Source organism: Centruroides sculpturatus, unplaced genomic scaffold, assembly GCF_000671375.1.
Source record: "Centruroides sculpturatus isolate CEXI.00-Female unplaced genomic scaffold, Cexi_2.0 scaffold5, whole genome shotgun sequence".
In the NCBI taxonomy this organism is placed as follows: domain Eukaryota; kingdom Metazoa; phylum Arthropoda; class Arachnida; order Scorpiones; family Buthidae; genus Centruroides; species Centruroides sculpturatus.
The window spans coordinates 1,020,085-1,043,168 of NW_019384397.1; the positions used below are offsets into that span (position 1 = coordinate 1,020,085).

The following is a 23,084-nucleotide window of genomic DNA, read 5'->3' on the forward strand; positions in this document are numbered from 1 at the left end:
AACACTCGATCACTGTTCTTCCCCACCCCCTACTCACCTGACTTGCTCCTTGTTCCCCAAACTCAAAACACCCTTGAAAGAAAGATTTGAGACGATTCCCGAAATTAAGGAAAATGTGACAAAGGCGCTGAAGGATATTACAAAAGAAGTGTACCGAGACTGTTTAAACAAGTGGAAACACTGTTGGGATAAGTGTGTGTGTTGGGAAGGAGAGTATTTTGGAGATCCAGACATGTAACTTCTACATAAAGTACATTTTGTTTTATGACGTCAGTCCGTGTATTTTTTGAACAGACCTCGTATACATTCATAGTAGAATCTGCTTATTGTAGTCATGGATATTGTTATCAATCATTTAATGTTATCAGAATTAGCATATACCAAAACAGGTAAGTAAATAATAATAATAAAATGGAGTTTGGCCTAGACAAATACAAAATACTTCACATAGAAAAAGGAGTCCTGAAGAAAGAAGATTTTGCACTTGGAAATGGAGATGTGATTGAATCCATGGAAGAGGATGAGTTCTACAAGTATTTAGGATACCAGCAGGCCAAACTAACAGAACATACACAAATAAAGCAAAGATTAATTAAAGACTACCAAAGTAGGTTAAATGCTATTCTCAGAACATGGTTAAATGCAAAACACACAGTTAAAGCAATAAACACATATGTCATCCCAGTAGTCACATATTCTTTTGGAGTTATAAATTGGGCCTCACACAGATCTTGAACAACTCCAATGAAAAACAAGAACAACACTTACTAAGCATAAACAACGTCATCCTAAAATTGGCCACAGAAAGATTAACCTTTCCACATAAAGAGCCTGATGGTGTTAGGATGTATGGCTTGAACAGGTCTACAGTAGCACAATCTTAGCTAAGAAAGATATAATCAAGAAGACTCAAGCAGCTAAAGAAATAACGAAAATCATATCTGAGAAACAAAAGATGTGCCATCCATAAAAAACTGGAGTGATTGCTTTTAGTTTGTTATTACATATAAATAAACATAGTAAGAAATTATATAATTTTTTTTTAAATTTTTGGGGATACCAGAACTAATTAATCAAATTCCCATAGAAATCTATAGTAAATTGTTAATCAGTTAATGAACAATTTGGGTAGCAAACATTGTCTTTGATCAGATTATGTTCATTAACCAATCATCCACTGTACACAGAACTCGCCCAGGAAATAAGGCATGTGTGGAGGATAGATAACGTGTTTATTGTATCTGTTGTTCTCTCCTCTACAGGTATCATACCATACACACTACATAAAAGCCTGGGAACATACATCATACTACAGAAGGCCACTATATTGAATACATATCGTATTCAATATAGGAAATTCCTGAATTACAGACAACACACACTGACACACTTATTTAATTTTTGTTGTTTTGGTTGCTATGCATTGACTCTGGTCTGGTATAGTACACAGCCACCAGTGTTAACAAAGTATAAATCACTAAACCCAACATAATAATAATAATAATAATAATAATAATTAATAAATAAATAAAGTAAAAGCATTAAAAAGGGTTAAAACCAATAAATAAATAACTACCTGCACAACTTACTCAGTTTAATAGAATGTTTATAAATAAAATTAAACATTATAAATAAAAATAAACATGATAACCTGTATTACAAATCAATACAGGTTATCATGTTTATTTTTATTTATAAAGCCTATGGAGTTTTTTGTTTCACAAGTATCACTCCCTTTTTTGACAATGTTCTGGAGTCATCTCAGCATCATTTTTCTTGGGCAGTCTGTCCCAAATATGTTGGACTCTGTCCTTCAACATTCAATCATCATCCTCACTGTAGGTCTGCCCAACCCCATAATAGGCATAACAATAGTTCTATTATAAATTTGCTCTTTATTCTTAAGCTTTTTGTTAATATTTTAACCTTGTATATGAAATGAAAATAATCCAATAAAATATTCAAGAATATAAAGTACAGCAGTTTATATTAGTCTGCATTGACTGTATAGATATTTTTAATAATGATTAAAAAATATTTGAATTGGTTTATTATTTCTTATGAGTTGAAGAATATTCTCATATATATATATTTAAAGGCAATATAAATATGTAAACATACTTTTAATAATGATTAATAATAAATTTTAATAAAATTTTCGATTAAATATAAAGAATTTTTTAAATTTAAATAAATTCAGATAATTACATATTTAAGTTACAAGATATGTGAAATTTTTTCTGTATCCATAAGGTAAGTTTAATGTTTAGAGCAAAGACAAATTCATTGATTTTAAAATAAAATTTTAGCAAAAGCATAAGTGATTATTTCTAGATTATTTTGTAAAATCAAAGGGAAAAATAAATATTAAAGTATTCAAATACATACGTAATTCATCTTGAGTGAGAGATTTTTCTGGTGATTTTGATGTAACAATAGGAATCTGGATGCATTTTGAGCACAAACATTCCTTTCCAGTAAAAGTAACTTTTTCACCAGTTGGAAATGGTTGCCTAAAAATTTTTAATATTTTAATTAAAAAGACACATTTTTTAAAACCTTGTTATATAGGGATTAATATTATATAACAGGCAGTGATATTATAAATTGAAGATATGAATAGATGAAAGTGTTATACTACGGTACTTAATATATGCATTCTGCAATATCAATGTTAGGACATAAGANTTTTATTTCTTTAAAATCAAATTGTTAATTTTTATAGAATAGCTAAAATATGACTAGAAGTCAAATTTACAGAGCTGATATTTATTAAATTTGATTTTAAATCACTATCATTACTGTGCAAATTTCAATGTTATATTTTTATCTTTAGAACTTGTCGTAAAAATTTAAACTGTTAAAATATAAATATTATAATAGTTGAAGAATGCCATATTAAACAAGTTATAAAATTTAAAATTTTTAGGTAATTTTTTATAAATTCTTTCCCAATAAATTGAAAAATCTTGTAAATAATAAAATAAGCTGGTCATTATATTTTAACTATCAAAATATTAGCAAATGATAATTTCAATAACTTACCTACATCTAGCACATACAAAGCATTTTTGATGATATGTATTACCAAGAGCTGTAACTACTTCACCCTCCACATATTCTCCACAATTCACACATTTTGTTCCAAATTTTTTTTGGTAATCCTTAGCACAATAATAATGTCCTTCTTTTAAGAAAAATCCTCCATGAGCAAGAGAGGTAGAACAAACTGAAAATAAGAAAATTTATTTCTCACCTCAGAATGAAAGCTGCCACTTCTAATTGAAATACAGTAATACCCCGAACTTACACGATAGGTGGGACTGAGTGATAACCGCGTAAGTCGAATTCGTGTAAGTTGGGGTATAATTTCGCAATTTATGTAAAATCCAAGTCAGATATATGTAAGCTAATAAATGTTCTCGTTAATCTTATCTCGTCTTTTGATTCGTTCATGGTTACAAGAAATAACCACATAGAGTCTCTCAAGTCTCCGTAGATATAATAAACACAGAAATAAATAACACAAAATAAATTGTAGCTATATGTCGATTCCATGCGACACGTCTGAACATGTAAGCCGAACAATAGGTGTGGGGGGAGTGAGTAATCAAGAGTTGAGTGGCGCTCAAACAAAAGACGAATCGACGAGATTTGAAAATCGCGTAACTCCGGGTTTGCGTAAGTCGGGGTAGCATAAGTCGAGGTATTACTGTAATACAAACCAAGAATTTTAAGTTTTATTTAATATTTTTCAAGTAACCTCATTGTATGCTTGTTGAGATTAGAAAATCTTATGTTAGATTTTGGACCACCAGGGACACTGTAAGAATAATGTCATGACATTTGTCCAATAAGATTGTATAATGTGAAAATATAAAAGATTTAGACATCTTGCACAGCCTTCTTTTTCTTCTTTCTTTCACCTTGTTATGTGTAAGATGTACTGATTCTATGTTAAATTGTATTAAAGCTATTCTTTGTCCATAATTTTCATATGTCTGTTTTTCAAAAAAAACTTTCAAGCAACATACCAACTCAACAATGTTCATAGTATATTCAGCCTTCTAAAATTCTACAGGAAAACTAAAAATTGTGAGCAATATTTAAAAAATCTTAATCTCAATTGAAATAAGCTTTAATAAACTGGTACATAAATTGTCACAGATGCCACATGATCAAGCAAAACATTCACTCATGTATTTGTCAGGAGTAGAATAAGTGATGTGGTGAGCCACTTCCATTTGTCTTGCCTGTTATATAAAGATTTAAGTGCTTCTTACAGTGCTTGCCCTGCTATGCCCATGAAAAATACTTAAATCTTGAATATTTATTTCTCTAGTAAAATAGCCTTCAAAATTCCCATCAAGTCTACTTCTTGAAAATACATTTTTCATTTCATCTGATATACATAATGTTCACTTATATTCATTATTATTTTCTGTTTATTGAATTATTTTTTCATATCTTTTTTAAGTGAATTATTGGATTTGAGCGTGATTGTTAAATGTAACTGAAAATATTACTTAGAAGAATTTTTGCTAAAATAAGTTAATTATATATCACAGCTTATATACATTTTACTTTGAAAATAATTTTACTGTTGTATATTTATTATTTATTTATCATTCAGCTTCTAAATATGTAATTTAAATATTTTATAATTTGAATCATTTTATTTTTCTCTTTTGAAAGTTTTAGTAATAAATCATTTGAAATTTATTAATATAGCTTAGATTAGAAAAAAAGCAACTTCATAACTAGAATTTTACCTTTTGATTAAAAAATTAAATATATGAATTCATAATAATGAGGGACTTAATGAAAAAACAGCATATTCAGCAAAACCACAAAAAAGGAGTTATTATCAAAGTTGGATTTGTGCATCATTGATCTGTCTTCTAAGAACCTTTCATGGTTCAGTTTCATATCCCATAAATGTATACCCACATTAATAAAATATTGTAATACTAAAATACTGAAGAATTGAAATGCAAATCCTCCTTTTTCTCAAATATTTTCTAATGTAGAATATACAATTTTCTCATCAAGCTCCTCAATTCATCAATTTATAAAATATTCTATTTTAGTTTAAATACTTCAAGCAGAATTCAAATTCATCTCTAATTCGTTTAATTTCTATAAGTCAACTTAAATGTTTTAATGAGAGTTTTTCAATCAGAATACAAATTCAATATCTAATTAAAGCAGGGTTTTTCAACTGCTAAACTGCAGCCTAGTATTGGGCCCTGGCATCAACTATACTGGACTACAAGGGGTTCTGAAATTTATCATTTTAGTTTTCTAAGCACTTTTATGAATAAATATTTTATAGTGGAAATATTCTGGGGAGAATAATATTCATGAATGTGTTGGAAAGCTCTTAGCTAGAACACCCAAATAACATATGTATAGTAAATGTCTATATCCAAGCAATATATTTTTAAACATAGAAGTAATTATGAATGATTGATAATTTTCAGACATTGAAATCTTTCAACTTTTAAAAAAGAGACTATTACTATTTATGACCTGTCATAAAAATTGCCTGCATGCTGATTATAACAATGGGCAGCATTCTTCTGTTCTCAAAACTGAATGAAATACTATCTGTGTGTTTGTGCAAATGTCAGTGATCATTCAGCAAGGATGTATAAAGAAAATTTTTTCACTGAAATTCAAGAACAAAGTTGTATGTGGTTCTCAAATCTAGTACTACCAAATACTGTTTCTTTCCAAATTCACATTGCAGTGTGTAAGTGCTTGTTTCAAAATCCAAGTGCTGTGATTTTTTAAATGTAGTAGACCTACAAATTTAAATTTTAATATGAATAAGAGACAAAGGACTTTGTTTAATTTTGGTGTTAAGAAATTTTCAAGGTGTTTGTGTGTGATGCAATTAGGATCATTTTTGGGTTGTTTGCTGCCTACATGCTACAAATATTTGGCTGCCCCTATCAATACTAGTAGCAAGTAAATTCATAACCTACCCCAACCATGAGAATCTACTGGTATGTTTCATGAGAGTTTCATAAAGTTGACAGGGGTTTTAAAAATCCATTAAAATATTTGATATATATTTATTTTAATTTTATTCAAATCAAGTCATTTTTGTAATTTAGTATATAAACACAACAATATATATATATATATGAGTATATAAAAATTGATTTAAATATTAATATTTAAATTAATGATGTTTGTGTACATCACTTTATTTAAACTTCCTTTTTGGTTCCATTAACAATTAAAACAATGATGTAAGTATTGCTTTAAGTTAACAATTAGCAATACATGTATAAAGACCCATTCACGATGAAAATTAAGCATAAATGTAAAACCTTGTATCTATGTTATTTAATTCAACCATTTACAATGAGTTACATTAAGTGTAAGCCTTAACTTAATCATATGACGTTAACATAAATAAACTTACTCCAAGATTTTATGCTTTTTATGTAATTTAAAACAAGAAACAATCATAATGGTTAAGGAATTCCCACTGATAAATTTTTCTCTGGTTCAAAGGATGAATCCCCCATCACTTGTTGCTTGCACTTTTAAGTTTTCTGATGCAAACAGTAAGATGTATGCTTTGGTTTTATTTATATCCATAAAATGCACAGCTATATCATTAGTTGTCATGCAAACATCAATCTATTTCATCACTGACCATTTTATTAAAATAATATAAAATTATATTTGAATTTTATTTTTTAGAGTGCACTATCAACCACCCTAGGAATTTGTCTGCCTGTATGCATGCGCACACTACAGACCTATCAAAACTGGCCCTGGATGCAACAAACAGTAACTTATCTATCTCAAACTTAAAGAGTAATCTCCAGGATGTACAAAAGGAGGGTAAAACTCCCAGCACACAGAAGAAAAAGTCTGCATTAAGCTTCCTGTGCTTTCTGTGGAAAATTCCTGAAATTTTGCACAGAAGTGTGTATTAGGGGAATTGATGCTATTAAATTTTAAATTGGTTACAGGTTGAGGAGGTAGAGAGATAAAGGGGGTCGTGTGATATATCTCGAGTAGGGTTGGATTTGCTGATAATTTTACTTATTATTAGCATTTACAATTTTTTATAAAATCTATCCCTACCCTGAAAATTAAGCTTTTTGCCATTTTATAATAATTAAAAATATTAAAAGTTTTTAATAATAAAATATCATAACAGATGGCACCACACACACAATTTTAAATGTTCCCAGGAAAGTTAAGCAACTTCTTACTGGATTTTTTCCCATTTTCTTCTGGATATCTTCTTTCATGTTGACAATTGGAAATGAAGTAGTTACTGAGAGCTACTTTTAGATCTTGTTATAAGAAGAACTTGAGAAATTTTCTTTTTGCACAAAACAAATTATCACATGCTGTCAAGTATGGACCTTGAGAAAATTTATCACATTGGATCCATCATTTATAAAATTTGCTATCAAGATACATTCTGACCTAAACCATAATGTCTTCCTTTAAAAAATATTTAGCCATCTCTATTAGTGTTACCACCTCTTCAAAATCGCTGACCCAGATGGCAGGTCAGGTTTGTTCGAACAGAAGTTCCTGGTGCATGCGCAATGTAATTTTACAATGAGAAGAATAACATGCATGCCAGTTCTAAATCAGTTAGGGACTAGTAGGGACTTGCATAGGAGTAATGTAAGTAACCCTAAATTAAGAAAGAACAGGTACAGATGACTTAGCTTTATTGGATATTGGAGACTTATATGATTGTAAATGCAAAAAACAAAAAAAGATCAACAGATTGCGTGCCACACATCAGCATAAACGCAGCGCAATGTAATTTTACAATGAGAAGAATAACGTGCATGCCAGTTCTAAATCAGTTAGGGACTAGTAGGGACTTGCATAGGAGTAATGTAAGTAACCCTAAATTAAGAAAGAACAGGTACAGATGACTTAGCTCTATTGGATATTGGAGACTTGTATGATTGTAAATGCAAAAAACAAAAAAAGATCAACAAATTGCGTGCCACACATCAGCATAAACAGATTAACATAGATGGCAGAATTGCAGATAAGTTTTAGTGAGTGTGAGTTCTTTTGCTGTTAAAATAGTGTAAATTTGTAAAAATATTTGCAAGAACTTTGCTTCATTGTAATTTCACAATTTCTACAAAATTCCCAGACAAAATTAATAGTTCACCTGGACAGTGAGTCAATTCCCAGACTGTCCGGGTGAAAACCAGACGGGTGATAACACTAATCTCTATATAATTGATGCAAAACAATTTTGAAATTTTGATCAAAGTTTTAATAAATCCTCTAAGTCATGACTAATATAAATTTTTAGTTCAACAAATATAAAAATAATTAATAAATAAAAATTAAAGCTATGTTGTTTCTTCTTTAATAATTTACTTGAAAGTGTCTTGCCATTAGTGAATTAACTTAAAATATGCAAAATATTTGAAATTGTTAATTTTTATTTATTAATACAAAGGAAGTACTCTTGATGTCACTAACCAATTTAATTAAACTTAGTATCAAATGAAAGATAATTAAGAATACAATCACATACTAAATATTATCTGCAGAATACAAGTATTAAACAAGTTATTGCTCATTAAAGTTTTCATGTTTTTTCATACAAAAATCTAATTAGATGATGAATGTTCAACATAATTAGTACAATTTTGATATTTAAGATTGAAATTCAGGTTGACAATGAAGTGACGAATGTGTTGTTGGTTTTTGCATATGTTGTAGGAGTTGTGAGTTATTTTAAGTTATGTATGGTAACACGTTTTAGTCAATATCTCTCTAATGCTTGCTATTCTGCAAATAAAAATATGATGCCTTATTAATGTAATTAAGCCCTTCCATTTGACATATGGTTTGTCAAAATCAGTTAGTGACATCAAGTGTACTTCCCTTGTAAAATAAAAAATTTAAAAATTGTTTACCAGAACATTTAAAGCAGTCTACATGGAAATGTTTATCTTGAACACGAAGAGCACTTCCAACACACTTTTTTTTACATCCTTCACAGAGTACTTTACCTAAATAAAATATTTTTTCATTATCATTATTATTACCAGTAATATAAATTTCAAAAAATAATTTATTAATTTATGTAACAAAAATATCTTTAAAGTAGCATTTTAAATAAATTATTATGATAATTTTTATCACTCATACTTTTTTATTATATTATGTATCTTTTAACTGTTTATAAAGTTGTCGTTGGATATGCTATATATAATTTTTTTCCCTCTGCAGTCATATTATCTTTACTATTCCATGTGGAACAGACAAATAAAAGAACATGCACTTAATATTGTTAATAATAATGATATATATCATATTTTTATTAATTAAATTAAAATGTTCATTGCTGCATTTTTATGTAATTTAATGCACAATCAATTTGCAATTTAAATTTACTGCATTTATTATAATTAATTACATTGATCTAAGATATTTTAATGAAAATGAATTAACTAGTATGCTACCATGGCACTGCTTATCATTTGCCTCTTTTTATTTGTCCATTAACATATTTAATTGCAAAAGTCATCAAAGAATCATTTTTGCACATTTGCTTATTCCAAAATATTAGCATCATTTTATATTAATCAATGTTCTATTTAAAAATAACCTATTTAATGATATATTAATTTCCACAAAAGAAATAATAGAAATTTATATGTAAAGTCTTTCTTTACAAATGTTAGGATCTTTACATTACATATAGAATATTGAGTTTATTTGCTACAGGAGCATGAGAAAGATTATTTGTTGTAAATGCATGAATCATATCTAAGTTTGTTTGAAAAGTGATAACCAACATATGTAACATTGCTTGTTTAACTCTCAACCTTCTTTTTTGTTTTATAATTTGATGAGTAGTAATCTCTCATTACTAACTTAAAAATTAATTTACAAAGATAAAATAAATTAAAAATAACATAGAATCTTGCAATATGTTTTTGTAATATTTTATTTAAATCAAAAAAAATTTTCCACTATGAATTCTAAAAGGTTTTTTTTTATTATTATTATGCTTATAATGGATTTGGAAGGCCAACATTTCGAAATTTGCTCATCAAAAAAATGTCATTAGCCAAACATAATGAAAAATAGTATTTTTCACAAAACATTATCTTTTTTTTAAACTTTGAGAAAAAAAATATGTTCAGCTATATAGAGAGATAAAATGAAACATTCAAAATTTGCTTAGAAAACAGCATTAATCCTTTGTCTAGACTCTCATTGAATGTTAGAAATCATTTCTTGCATAACAATGTATTAAATTAATAATAATAATCTTATTATTATTATTAAAACAGAGCTTTTTGTTTTAATTTAAATTTTCAGAGTTAACTTATATTATTATTATTACTTGTTTAAGTTGAGTAGTCATTTCAATATCTATTGGCATTATAAATTTTTAAAAATATAAGTTAACTCTGAAAATTTAAATAAAAAAAACCTCTCTTTTTGTCTCTCAGATTTTTTTCTTTCTTTTTGTCAGACTTTGTCAAGTTTGGAACTAAGTGATGTTTCAAAATAAAAATAGATCTCAAAAGATAGACATTTAAAATATTCATTGAGCATTAAATTACAGCTAAAACTCTAAGTCAAAGTTGTAGTAAAACAGAACCCATTCAAGAATATAAACTTAGTAAGAACTAAATTTACTGTACAATTATGAATGGGCAGTAACAAAGTGATCTTCTGATGGCAGAACTGATTAAATTCTTATTTTCCAGATGCTATGTCATAGCATCACATTTAGATAGGTCTAAAAATAAAATAGCTAGAATTACATTTCTAAGAATTATTTTTTTAAAGCAATGTTTTCATATTACATGCATTTTGCAACAACATTTGATATCAAGCAAGTATATATTTTTCTATAGAATAAAATAAACATATCAAAATCCTCATTATCCATTTGATTAAAAATTTATCTCCAAATATAATTTAATTACCTTAAAAAGAAAGACAATTTTTTCCATATTTTGTTCAATGGTTTTTAATTATTCATTTTTTATATACAGCTGNTGATTCTCATTCTCAATCAATATAATTTCATAATTTCTTTAGAGAACTTTGAATTCTTGAAAAATTATATCAAATGTTTTGTCAGCATAGACTTTGAAATCTAAATTGTCAAAGTGGAGATGCTTTATCTAAATTTAACCTAACAAGTCATTATCATAAATCACAATAAACAGAAATCAAACAACATATTGGCATATACCTTAACAATAGTGTTACCACCCATCCGGTTTTCACCCATACAGTCCGGGAATCGACTCACTGAACTACTAATTTTGTCAGGGAATATCGTGCCAGCCTGTCAACCTTTTTTTTCTTGTACAATTTGTATTCGTACATGTCTCTAATATCCAATAGAGCTAAGTCATCTGTAGTTGTTTTTTCTTAATTTAGTTAGTTACATTACTCCAAGTCTCCCTAGTCCCTAACTGTAACTGATTTAGAACCAGCATGCACTGCACGTTATTCTTCGCATTGCAAAATGACATTGCACATGCGTCAGGAACAATGTTATTCAAAACTGAAAGTTGGAAATAGTGATTTCTTCTACTTCTGAATTATAGATTCCCTTATTTAACAAGTTCATTCAACAAAATTATTCTTTTAAGACCCATTGATTTTTTAAAAAATAATGCATATATACTCAGGACTGTCAAGAATAGGGATTTTTCTCTGGCCCTGGAGAAAATTCATTGGTCTGTAATGGTTCCTATTCCCATAAATTAATATAATCATTACTAGCAAAAAAAGCTTTAAAGTTGCTTTTTATTAATTAAGAAACATTACACTCCTTCCATTTGTTTAAAAAAAAAATGGCAAAAGTGGCTTACTAAGGGGCAATTTGGTCCACTCTACCCATTTCCATATACCATTATATCATTCTAGGATCCACAATAGGCTTGATAAGAAGGTCCTCTAAGTGGTCCACAGAGTGGAAAGAATATAAAAAAATTTTGTAAACCATACAGAAGCTTCAAAAACATTTACTAGTAATTATAAACAAACTTCTATAAAGTGAGTTAGATACATTTTTATGATTAAAAATTTAAAATATGGAGTTGATATATATTTTATGTATTCTTGAGATTCATCACATAAATTTATTATTCATTTTTTTTAATGTTAATAAGTTGTGTTATTAACATCATTAAAAAATTAATAATAAAATAATATAACATTTTAAGAGAAAATTTGAGGAAACATGAACAAAGCCATAAAATAACAGTATATTTATTTATTGAATATACAATTTTTTAAATAATATTCAGTGAAATTTCATTTAAAAAAACTAAGAACTGTGTGAAAACTTAAAAAAAGTAACAAATGACATCTTTACTTACTTTCAGAAGTTTATAAATAATTTCTAATACAATATTTAGGTTTTTTTGGGTAAAATTTACATGTAGATGATAAAATATTATTATAATCAATTACTTAAATAATATTTTTTATAAACAGCATTGATATAGAATAACATAAACTGGTAAACATCCTACTTAACTTTTTCTTTCCACCATTAAACTATTTCTAAATGAGGTCATTTGTCTGGAATAGTGTTTCTCAAACTAAAAGACGAGTTTCCTGAAGTAGGCTGACCATAACATTTACAATTCAACAAGGGACACATTTCAGAATCAGTGCAAATGGGGTCCAAAACTGATTAAACTTGTTTATTTTTAAAAATTAATTTATTGATCTATAAATTAGTAATTTGGTATTGGTGTTTTAATAAAATTGCTGTATTCAAAGATTGATTCTACAATAAAATGCAGTAGCCTCTTGTTATATCATGCTTATCAGAAGGCAAAGAAAAAGCACGATATATCTGAGTACTAAAAATTCTGGGCTTTAAACTCTTTTCACCTTGTGGGTTAAGAGGTTCTCTTAGCAAGTCCATTATGGGTTTGGCCAGGCCCACAATGGGGCGGTCAGGTGGTGAGGGACAAGGCCCGACGTATCCAGACAGACCACCCCCAAAAAATTCCTGGGGATTTTTCGACCCATCAGGATCGTATCCTGGGTCCCTCAGAGCGGTAGGCTCAGCCATCCGGCCAATATTTTACTATCATTCACCATTATAAAGTGTCTTTATTGTTCTTTTTTTAAATATCTTTCTGATCTATGTACACTGAGATTGCCTTTTGATCATACTCATCACAAGTTCAGTCAGATTTACAATGAGGAAAGGCACAGATTATCCATGAAAAATTTCTGGGTTGCTCAGGTCTCCTGAGCAATAGGTTGATGGCAATACCATCTTAGCCATTAAGTCATCTGATCATTTTATCAATAGTACTGTACAAGACTATAATTCAGAACCTGAAAGAACCATGATAGGGTCAGGTCACCAAATGACTACCACCAATCTATAGAAGCCATGAAAGTGTATAAGTAAATCAATAAAATAAATAAAATCAGATTAATTACCACTTATCAAAATAAATTTTAATTTATATTGATAAGTGATAACTTTTTTGTACATTACATACAAGACTAAATTTTGAAGGCAATGACTATATGATCCAGCTGACCACATACTATTTGGGCTTGACAGCAGATTATTATAAATTTCTTCCTGCAGAATAAATAAATAAATAAATAATCGATAGTCTTTGCTATAGACTAAAATATATTTTCGGTCTATGGAATAAGTTATCGAAAAGTCGAAAGTAAAAATAAAGCTTTAGTTTCTATTCATATCAATTATGTATCCAGGTGTCATCTTTAAAAAAAAAAAAAAACATTGGAATAGATTTGTGCAAAGAACTTTTTCATGGATCTGTATATCTAGAATAGACTATTACATACTGCACGTATTTCTTGTTAAAGGGAAGGATACATATACTGTATTATTAATGATGCAAAAAAACAAAAAAAAGACAATAGACAGGAACCCATTTGGACATCAAACAAATGTCAATGGAAGAAAAGCAACTAACATCGACAGAAAACAGTTATCCTTTCTATACCACAAACGAGAAATTATACACGAAAAAAATTTAAGACCACGTGTTTTCTTTAAGCCAATTAGGATGCCGAGTTTTACACAATAAATCAGCGTGTTGTGAGTGTTACGTGATAGAGGCGCGTGAAATATCTCCCGAAGCAGATCGTGTTACCTGATATCCGTAACATATATGTGCTGCTACACGAATAACTCGTGATTAATTAAGCACCCAGTATTCTTGCCTGATTGAGTTAGACATCTTCAAAATCGATGTGATATAACAACTGAAAAAAATCATGTTATATAAACTTGTTTCCTTTTAGAAAAAATTGTTTTATAAATGTTTAAAAAATGGGATTATTAAATGATTAATTATTATTAAGTTAACATGAGCTTTACATAAAAAAAATTGTCCGAACTATTCGAGATATGAGACACGGCCTCTATTTCCAAACCATCTTAACCTTAAATAGTGTTACCACCCGTCCGGTTTTAACCCGGACAGTCCGGGAATAGACTCACTGTCCGGCGGGTGAACTATTAATTTCGTCCGGGAATATCGTGCGCAACCTGTCGATTGTTTTTTTCCTCGTACGATTCGTATTCGTACACGTCTCCAATATCCAATAGAGCTAAGTCATCTGTAGTTGTTTTTTTCTTAATTTACTTACTTACGTTACTCCTATCCAAGTCTCCCTAGTCCCTAACTGTAACTGATTTAGAACTGGCATGCACTGCATGTTATTCTTCGCATTGCAAAATGACATTGCACATGCGTCAGGAACTCCTGTTCCAACAAATCTCACCTGCCGTCCGGGTCAGCGATTTTGAAAAGGTGGCAATACTAACCTTAAACCAGAAAAAATTAATAGCATTAAGAAAGGTAGAAAAGAGGAATCCTCTTCAAATCGCACTCTGCATTTAATTCTGAATAGTTGATAGTAATAATGTTAAAATAGTTATTGGAAGAGTGAAACGGCATCAACATTAAAAGAGTAAGGTCCTAAGATAATAGAAAGATTGCGGCCGAAGTTTTCATCTCTAAAACGTGAACGTCGAACGTCGAACGCCACTATCTTGTAAGCGGCGCTTGACGTTCGACGTTCACGTTTTAGAGATGAAAACTTCGGCCGTAACCTCTCTAATATTGTTTCTAAAGAAAAAAAATTAATACACTGAAAAATCTAGAGTAGCAAAAACGTTGGCAATGAAAATAAAAAATAAATTGTTTATGTCTTGTTTTAAAAAATCTATGATTTATGACGTCTTCCAAAGCGGTGGAAATCTGAAAGCAATGAGTGGAAGCAAAAGCTGAGGAGAAGAGAAAATGTGATTGAGGTATGTGTTCATTTCGAAAGAAAACTGAAGAAAAAGGAAACCAAAACAGATATTGGATGGAAAAAGAGTAGTGAATATCAAGAAGAATTATACTAAACTAATTTTAAAAATTCTGAAGAACAAAAAGAGATAAGAGAAGAATATCGATAGAAACACAATCTTTCAATGAAAGGAAGTGAATATTTTTTCATTTTATTGAGGAAGATCGTGAAATTATTTATTAGTTTCTTAGATTTGCATTTGAAGTATTGAATGTGAGCGTTTTAAGAAAGTTATTTATCAAAACAGGAAGAATTCTGTGATAATACTTATAGATTATGTGGTAACAATATTACTGAGGAATAGTTATAATGATAACTATTCCTCAGTAATATTGTTACCACATAATATAGATTATGTGGTAACAATATTACTGAGGAATAGTTATAATGATAACTTTTTTAGATAGAGATAATGATAAAACTGTAAGTTATACTTTAAGTTAGTTATTCTGAATTACTTGGTAATATTGTTGAAAATATTTTGAATAGATTTTTTACAGTTGACTAATAGGAAGATTAATGAATGATGAAGATTTAACAGTAAAATCCAGCAACGAGTTGCTTAACTTTACCGGCGACATTTAGTGACGCCATCTGTTACGATATTTTATTTAAAAACTTTTTAATAAAAAGTTTTTATATTTTNAGATTAAGCATTATTAATACTAATAAAATTATATTTTATAATTTTAAAATAAACAAAATTCATATGGATGGAATAATTTTGAATACAGTATCGTATCATATAAGTGAATATATAGGCGTTTTATATTGAATATTTCTTTCAAAAGTATCGGTTAAATACAAGAAAAACAATATCAACAGATTACTGAAAGGAATAACCTTACTCTTAAACTATTAAAAAGGCAGAAAATGACGCGAATGTTGTGACAAGACGCAATCAATTTTACAAATGATGGTTGTTTATGTTCAGCTCGGAGACTAAATGGCAGTTGGGGAATATTAGGATAGAACTCTGTCTCTCTAACTAATGGAATGTCTGCTGTGATTTTTAAATAAAAAAAAATTAATAAAAAGTTTTTATATGGCAGTTGGGGAATATTAGGATAGAACTCTGTCTCTCTAACTAATGGAATGTCTGCTGTGATTTTTAAATAAAAAAAATTTAATAAAAAGTTTTTATATTTTTAGCTATTATAAAATGGTAAAAAGCTTAATGATGGGTTTTATAAAACATTGTAAATGCTAATAACAAGTAAAATCGTCATTAAGTCTAACTCCACTGGAGATAAACACGATCTCCTTTATCTCCCCACCCTCTCGACCTTTACTCACCAAAATTTACTATCATCAATTCCTCTAATAAACAAATCTCCTTGCAAAATTTCAGAATTTTTCGACAAAAAGCACAGGAGTTATTAAGCTTCAAACAGGGTGAACAAAATCGTGCCTCCACACACATACAGAGTACATATTCATACATACAGAGAAAAAAATTGATTTTTTTTTCATTTCTCGACGTTTTAAGGTCCCCTGAGTCCAAAAATGTAAAAATCTGGGGGTGTCATTTTTTTGACCGATTGCCATATAAGTTATATTAGGCCTATACTTTCCGATCACCACATAAGTTATACCTTCCGATCGCCGGCTATTATATATACTTTCAATCTGTTATCATATAACAGAGCCGGAAAATTAATACGACAGAAAGTATATGCAGTTGAAAAATATCATACACAAAATGTAATTAGTAAAAGGAAGACAAGATTTATTCTTACAGAATGCCAACATTTTGGGTTTTAACAGACAATATTTCTAGCAGGTTCGGGTTCGCACAGTTCTGTTATTAACAGTCATAAACGTGTTTTTCAAAAATTATAAAATTAGTTTTGATTACTTTGTATAACTTATTTAAATTTACTTTGCATAAATATATAACAAAGTCATATAACTAAGACACATAACTTTCAAATTATCAAATTATTTTGGATAAAAATTATCTTAAACTTAAATTCACGTGTTTTGTGGAAAAAGAAAATGAGAGCAGAATGTATTTTTCTTTAACATATTTAAACTTTAAGTACTCGTAGAATTACATTTCAGATATATTATTATTAAGATAACATTTCTCAATTTATTACATTGACTTTATCATCTTTATATCTTCTCTGTGAATGGATTGACTACAAATCGGAATGGATGAAATTTTATAACTAGTCCTGTGAGACTTATTTGTCGGCCGTCTAATAGGGGAAAAAACAATTTAAAAAAAAAAAACAAATTTGTCAAAAATATGAGGGAAAAACTAAACTAGCTTCAGTATTGGGGAAAAAACATAAAAATAATTTAAAAGTTACTAAGTTTTGGCTTGTACCCCTCTAGATGTCTGCCCTGAATGACCTCCCGATACAGCAAAGTGGCCTCATATCTATGGGTGGGGGTTTGGCACTATTCTTATATCAACCTCAAAGAAAGCATGACCTCGTTTAAGCTTTAGAAAGTAATATACAGTAATCTACTTCTACGAAATATCTCTTTCTAATATATTTTTATAAAAAAAATATTCCTTTTATTGAATTATTACTTTTAATAAAATATTTATACTTATATATATATTTTTTTTTAAAAGATATATTGAAGTGATTTGAAAGGTCTAGATTTGATAATTCGAGCATGTTTGATTGCGTTAGAAAACAGCAAAAAATAATTTTACAAGCTATTTTTTCTCATTCACTAAAAAACTGAGAGTAAAGTACTGTAAATGGAATTTAATGTGACTTTCATACGTCTATTAAATAACACAAAAGTTTTATAGATTAAAAAAAAAACATTCTATGTACTGTAATTAAAAATATATAATATTAATCATAATTTATATTTTTAATTACATAGAATGGTTTTGCGAAATTTAAGCAAATTCCATTTATATTTAAACAATATTATATTTTAACAAAAAAAAAAAAAAATTAACATGCTAGATAATCACATCTTATGAATAGGCCATACAACAGTAACTGGTGCTGAAAAGAAGTTGATTGATCAATATAATTGGTAGCAGCGTGTACTCTTCAAAATTATAGTCTTTAGTATCTAGAGAATTCAGGTTGACGTTCTACGGACTTTTGTAAGTTTCCTTGAGAGACATTACGCAAATATTGCATTGAAATGATGTCAAAAGTTAACCATCTTACTTATTAAGTATTTTCATTTTCAAGATATTCTTTCACTGTACTAAATTGCAGGTTTTATACAGGACTCTGCATCTCAAACATTTTTCTACCTTAAGTAGGGTTTATTTGCTAAGTAACTAATAACAGAACTCTTGCCCAAAGATCTTGAGTCTAGGAGATTTCAATTTAACTATATTTTATTTATTATTATTTTTTTCTGTATTTTACATACATCATTGGACGTTGTTGAAATAAATTCCTTTGATAAAATTTTCGAAGTAGAATTGATCTTAAAACGATGTGTCCTGTAATGTCTCAAATACCATAAAGAGTTGGTATTTTAACATTGCAACATTATAGGATTGGCGTCGTAATATCTTGCCAATCCTATGAGACATATTTTTTTGTCTTTGAAATTTTTATGGCCTAAACAATAGCAAGACAATGTAGTGAATTTAATTCCTACATTTGGAAAGAATTTAAAAAATTAAATTAAATTAAAATTATACAGTATTATAAATGACAAATTTATTTTGTACCGTTCATTCCTCAGTTTGATGTATTGCAATACTCTATACGAGCTAATTTACCTATATTATAAAAATGAATAAATTACGTTATGAAAAAAATAATGTTTTTTAAACTTCACCCTTTTAAAAACCCTGTGCGTGAACCTATAGTGAGGATATTTACGATCCTAGATATCTAAGCATGTGTCAGGTCTGCTCCGATCTAACGATTACATTATATCTTATTGGAGGATTAAGATTGTCTTCGATGATTTTGAAACTTGTAGCCTATAACTACAACATTGAAAAAGAATGTCTAAAATTTAAAGAAAACGTATCAGAGAGAAAAACTGAACATGCTCCTATTTGCAGATTGAATAATAATTTATGTCATATTTTAGAAGTTTTTAATAAAAAAAGGGTTTAAAATAAATAAAAATTGATAAATTTTAATGATAAAAATGATGAATTTTAAATTTTTTTCAAATAATTTTCCTATAAAAATTATTTGAAAAAAATTTAAAATTCATCATTTGCTACTAATTTCCAAATATAAAATAATAATTAGAACCATTTTATTGTAAATAAGGACCAAATAAAGCATATTACTATACTAAATCGAAAAATATTATTGGACTGCAATTTGAATAAATTGTAAATCTATAAATTCCCACTGTCGTCCGTCCGTCCGTCTGTCTTTCCTGGATCTCGAGAACGGAGTTAGATATATGAAAGACGATACCAGATATGGAAATCTTAGGAGTAAGAGGCCCCGATTAACTATTTGCAAACTTGTAAACTGAAAGTCACGTTATTTAAGTTCAAAAATTTCTCCTGAAAGTAGTTAGACAGATGACCGGCACGACTCTATTCTAAGAGGAAAAGTATGATGTACAGAGGCAAGACACTGTTAATTTAAACGTGGATAGAATATATTTTAAATTAAAAAATTGTTCATTTAGCATTAAAAATGAATATAATAAAAAATAACAATAACAATAGTTTAAGCGAATTTAATTTTAACAGTAATCAAATATTGAAGATGATATTTTATAAACAATTTGAATAATCATGAGAAGATAAATCGAGTGTATATTGAAAATTATTTGATAGAGAAAGTATGATGTACAGAGGCAAGACACTGTTAATTTAAACCTGNATGTATTAAATTATTAAATCATTTTAAATTAAAATATATACATATATATTATTAATGTATTTAGTATGCATATTACGTTTAAATATTTCGTAAAATTATAAACAATTTTATTTATCTTAGCTTCGTATTTTCAAACGAAATTGCACGAAATTTGAAATTCGTTTGATGTTCATTTGATCAAATTTAATATTGAAGATGCTTGAACATACATTTTAAAGGCGAATATTGAAATCGACGATAATTTTAGTTTGTTAATATGTAGGCTTACGCTACAAATATTAACATTTATTATAAACTAGTAGCAATAAATGATCAATATAAAATGATTGATCAGAGCCTGGTTATAAAATCGACAATTTAATGCTGCAAAACTGACTTTTTCATAATTTTAGACTTACTTCCTTCGGCGAGAAAAATGTTACGTCACTCTGACATCATCTTACGCTTCCTTGTTATAAAAAAAGCATAAGTGACGTCAAAATTCGACCATACCACAAGAACAATGAGATCAAAATGATGTAAGAGTGCGCACTACTCTGACAAAATAAATGCGCATTTTTATCTTCAAACTAACGAAATTGTATGAAAATATTCTTATCTTACCGTGTTTTATTACAAATATTATTTAATCAATTGAAATATAGTTGAATTGCATGCAATATATATATCATTGTATTGATATGAATGAAGCCTATCATCTTTCAGGAGTAGGAATTAGAAAGAATCACAATCTGAGTAATTTGATTACCATTTCATCATGAGGATGCTTTTACAGATGATACTAATAATTTTCTAATAATAGTTAGACATTTTGCCTATATTAATAATAATTTAAACAACCAATATAACATTATATAAATTAAATATCTAAACTGTTTAAACATCACATAGTGAAAAAAAAAATTTGAAATCATATAAAACTGAGGAAAAACTATGAAATCATCTTATATTTAAAACATTGCTTGCTATATTGTTCAATATGCAAATAGTAAATTTGAATATAAAGTAAATGCCACTGAAATAATTTACTCTTTTGTGAAAGTAACAAAATCCATTGAAACTGCCGCATGCTTAAAACATCCTCATGATAAAGTTATTCAATAATTTTTGCCACGGGTTGTAACAAAAAAAGATTAAAGATCAAAAAAGTTTACTATAAAATTAGGAAAAATTGATGTGAATTATTTCTTACTTATAGCAGAAGTTACACTAACAAGTAAGTAATAAAAGATTAAATAATTACTGCGATGTAATATAGTCAAACCTCTAAACGACGGAACACAAAAAATATGGTCGTTGTTGGAAGTGATTACAGGTAATTTTGTATGTATCTTTGTTCAACGTTCCTGAAAAATAATCTGCGCTTAGAGATGACCATTATTGAAGGTTCGACTGTGTATACTTTTGATTAGACTATACGTTAATGTTAAATTAATTCTTCTGGAGAAAAGTAATTAAAATTAGAAATATAGAATAAGGTATGCAGTATTCAGTATCGATAAAAAATGTTTCATAATGCATTTTCTATTGATAATGAAATAAGTAAATTAATTGATAATTTGAACAATCACTTTCTGTAATTAATAACAAGTTGCTTTTCACAAATTGAGTAATTTATTTATATATAAATTGTGTTAATAAAATATATATACAGTCGACCACCCCTATAACACTGTTGATTATTCCGTTTTATATGAATTCCATGTTGTACGAGCCACTTAGATTTTACAAATACGTGAGCCATTCACAGCCCGGCACACATATTTGTAAAATCTAAGTGACTCGTACAACATGGAATTCATATAAAACGGAATAATCAACAGTGTTACAGGAGGATCGACTGTAACAAATCGAAAGTATAGCTTTTAAGAGTAAAAATCATTTTACCTTTTCTAGAGCCGTTATATGCAAAATTTTTCTATATTTCTCTTCTTGATATTTTTCTCCAAACAAGATGTTTTCTCTGATAGTTGCGTTGAACACCCAAGCTTCTTGAGAAGCGTAAGCGATCTTTCCTTTCACGGACACTATACCGGAAGTAATTGGAATCTCTCCCAACAGGGACATTAGTAAAGACGTCTGACAAAATTAATATCATTTCGTTATTGGTACCGATATGTTTTGCATAAATAATATGACATTTTACATTAACATTTTAAAAGTATTTACGTATTTGTGTAAGAATATTATTTCAATTATTAATTGCTTTCTTTTAAATTGCAAGAAATGTAAAGAAATGATACAACATATTCTATGAATTCCTAACAGAAACTCTAACATCATATTCATGAATCTCTAAGATTTTACCTGCAAACAAACTTTTGTAGGATACATCAATTAAATCATAATGGATAATCTCCCATTAGGATTTAATTGATTATGTGTGCAGAATATTCTTGCGACAACGTTAGACGTCTGTTTATGAATAAATTTCTGAACTATGCCAAAAACTAATCTGTCGTAGATATAATCAAACGAAAAAATAATGATATCAATAAACAGACACTCAATAGTTAAACATACCAGTAGACCCAATCTAATCTCTATTTAAAACATGTCCGCTGAAATTTCAAAGTGATGATCAAGTATTATTCTACAGTTCTGTATTTCAAAACTTATTTATGCTAGTAAAAACGTACAGAGTTAATAAAAACAAATTGCAGACATTTCTAAAAAATAAATTGTTATAATGTTACACCATTAGAAATTATGCAATAAGAATAACTTTTATGTTATGAATGATTTTAGAAAATTTTCTAAGACGAAAGTGAAGTAATAAAAATTTCGGTGTTGATAATTTTAGATAAAACATTCATTTCTAAATTGAATATGTTAAGGACTTTAACATGAACGAAAACTTTAACACGTAAGTAGTATGCGTTTGATACATTCTGAAGTATAAAAATTAATTAGTATATAACT

General features: G+C 28.4%; 1 protein-coding gene across 1 annotated transcript in view; it reads right to left on the bottom strand.

Annotated features, from left to right (window-relative positions):
• The window catches only part of LOC111618454 (actin-binding LIM protein 3-like), a 102,165-nt gene that overhangs the window by 51,630 nt on the left and 27,451 nt on the right, over positions 1-23,084 (bottom strand). The window contains exons 2-4 of the mRNA XM_023359999.1: positions 8,937-9,032; positions 3,046-3,229; positions 2,389-2,513 (exon numbers count right to left, since the gene is read on the bottom strand). Of these exons, the coding sequence (XP_023215767.1) occupies positions 2,389-2,513; positions 3,046-3,229; positions 8,937-9,032 (405 nt within the window). The remainder of the gene's footprint in view (positions 1-2,388; positions 2,514-3,045; positions 3,230-8,936; positions 9,033-23,084) is intronic.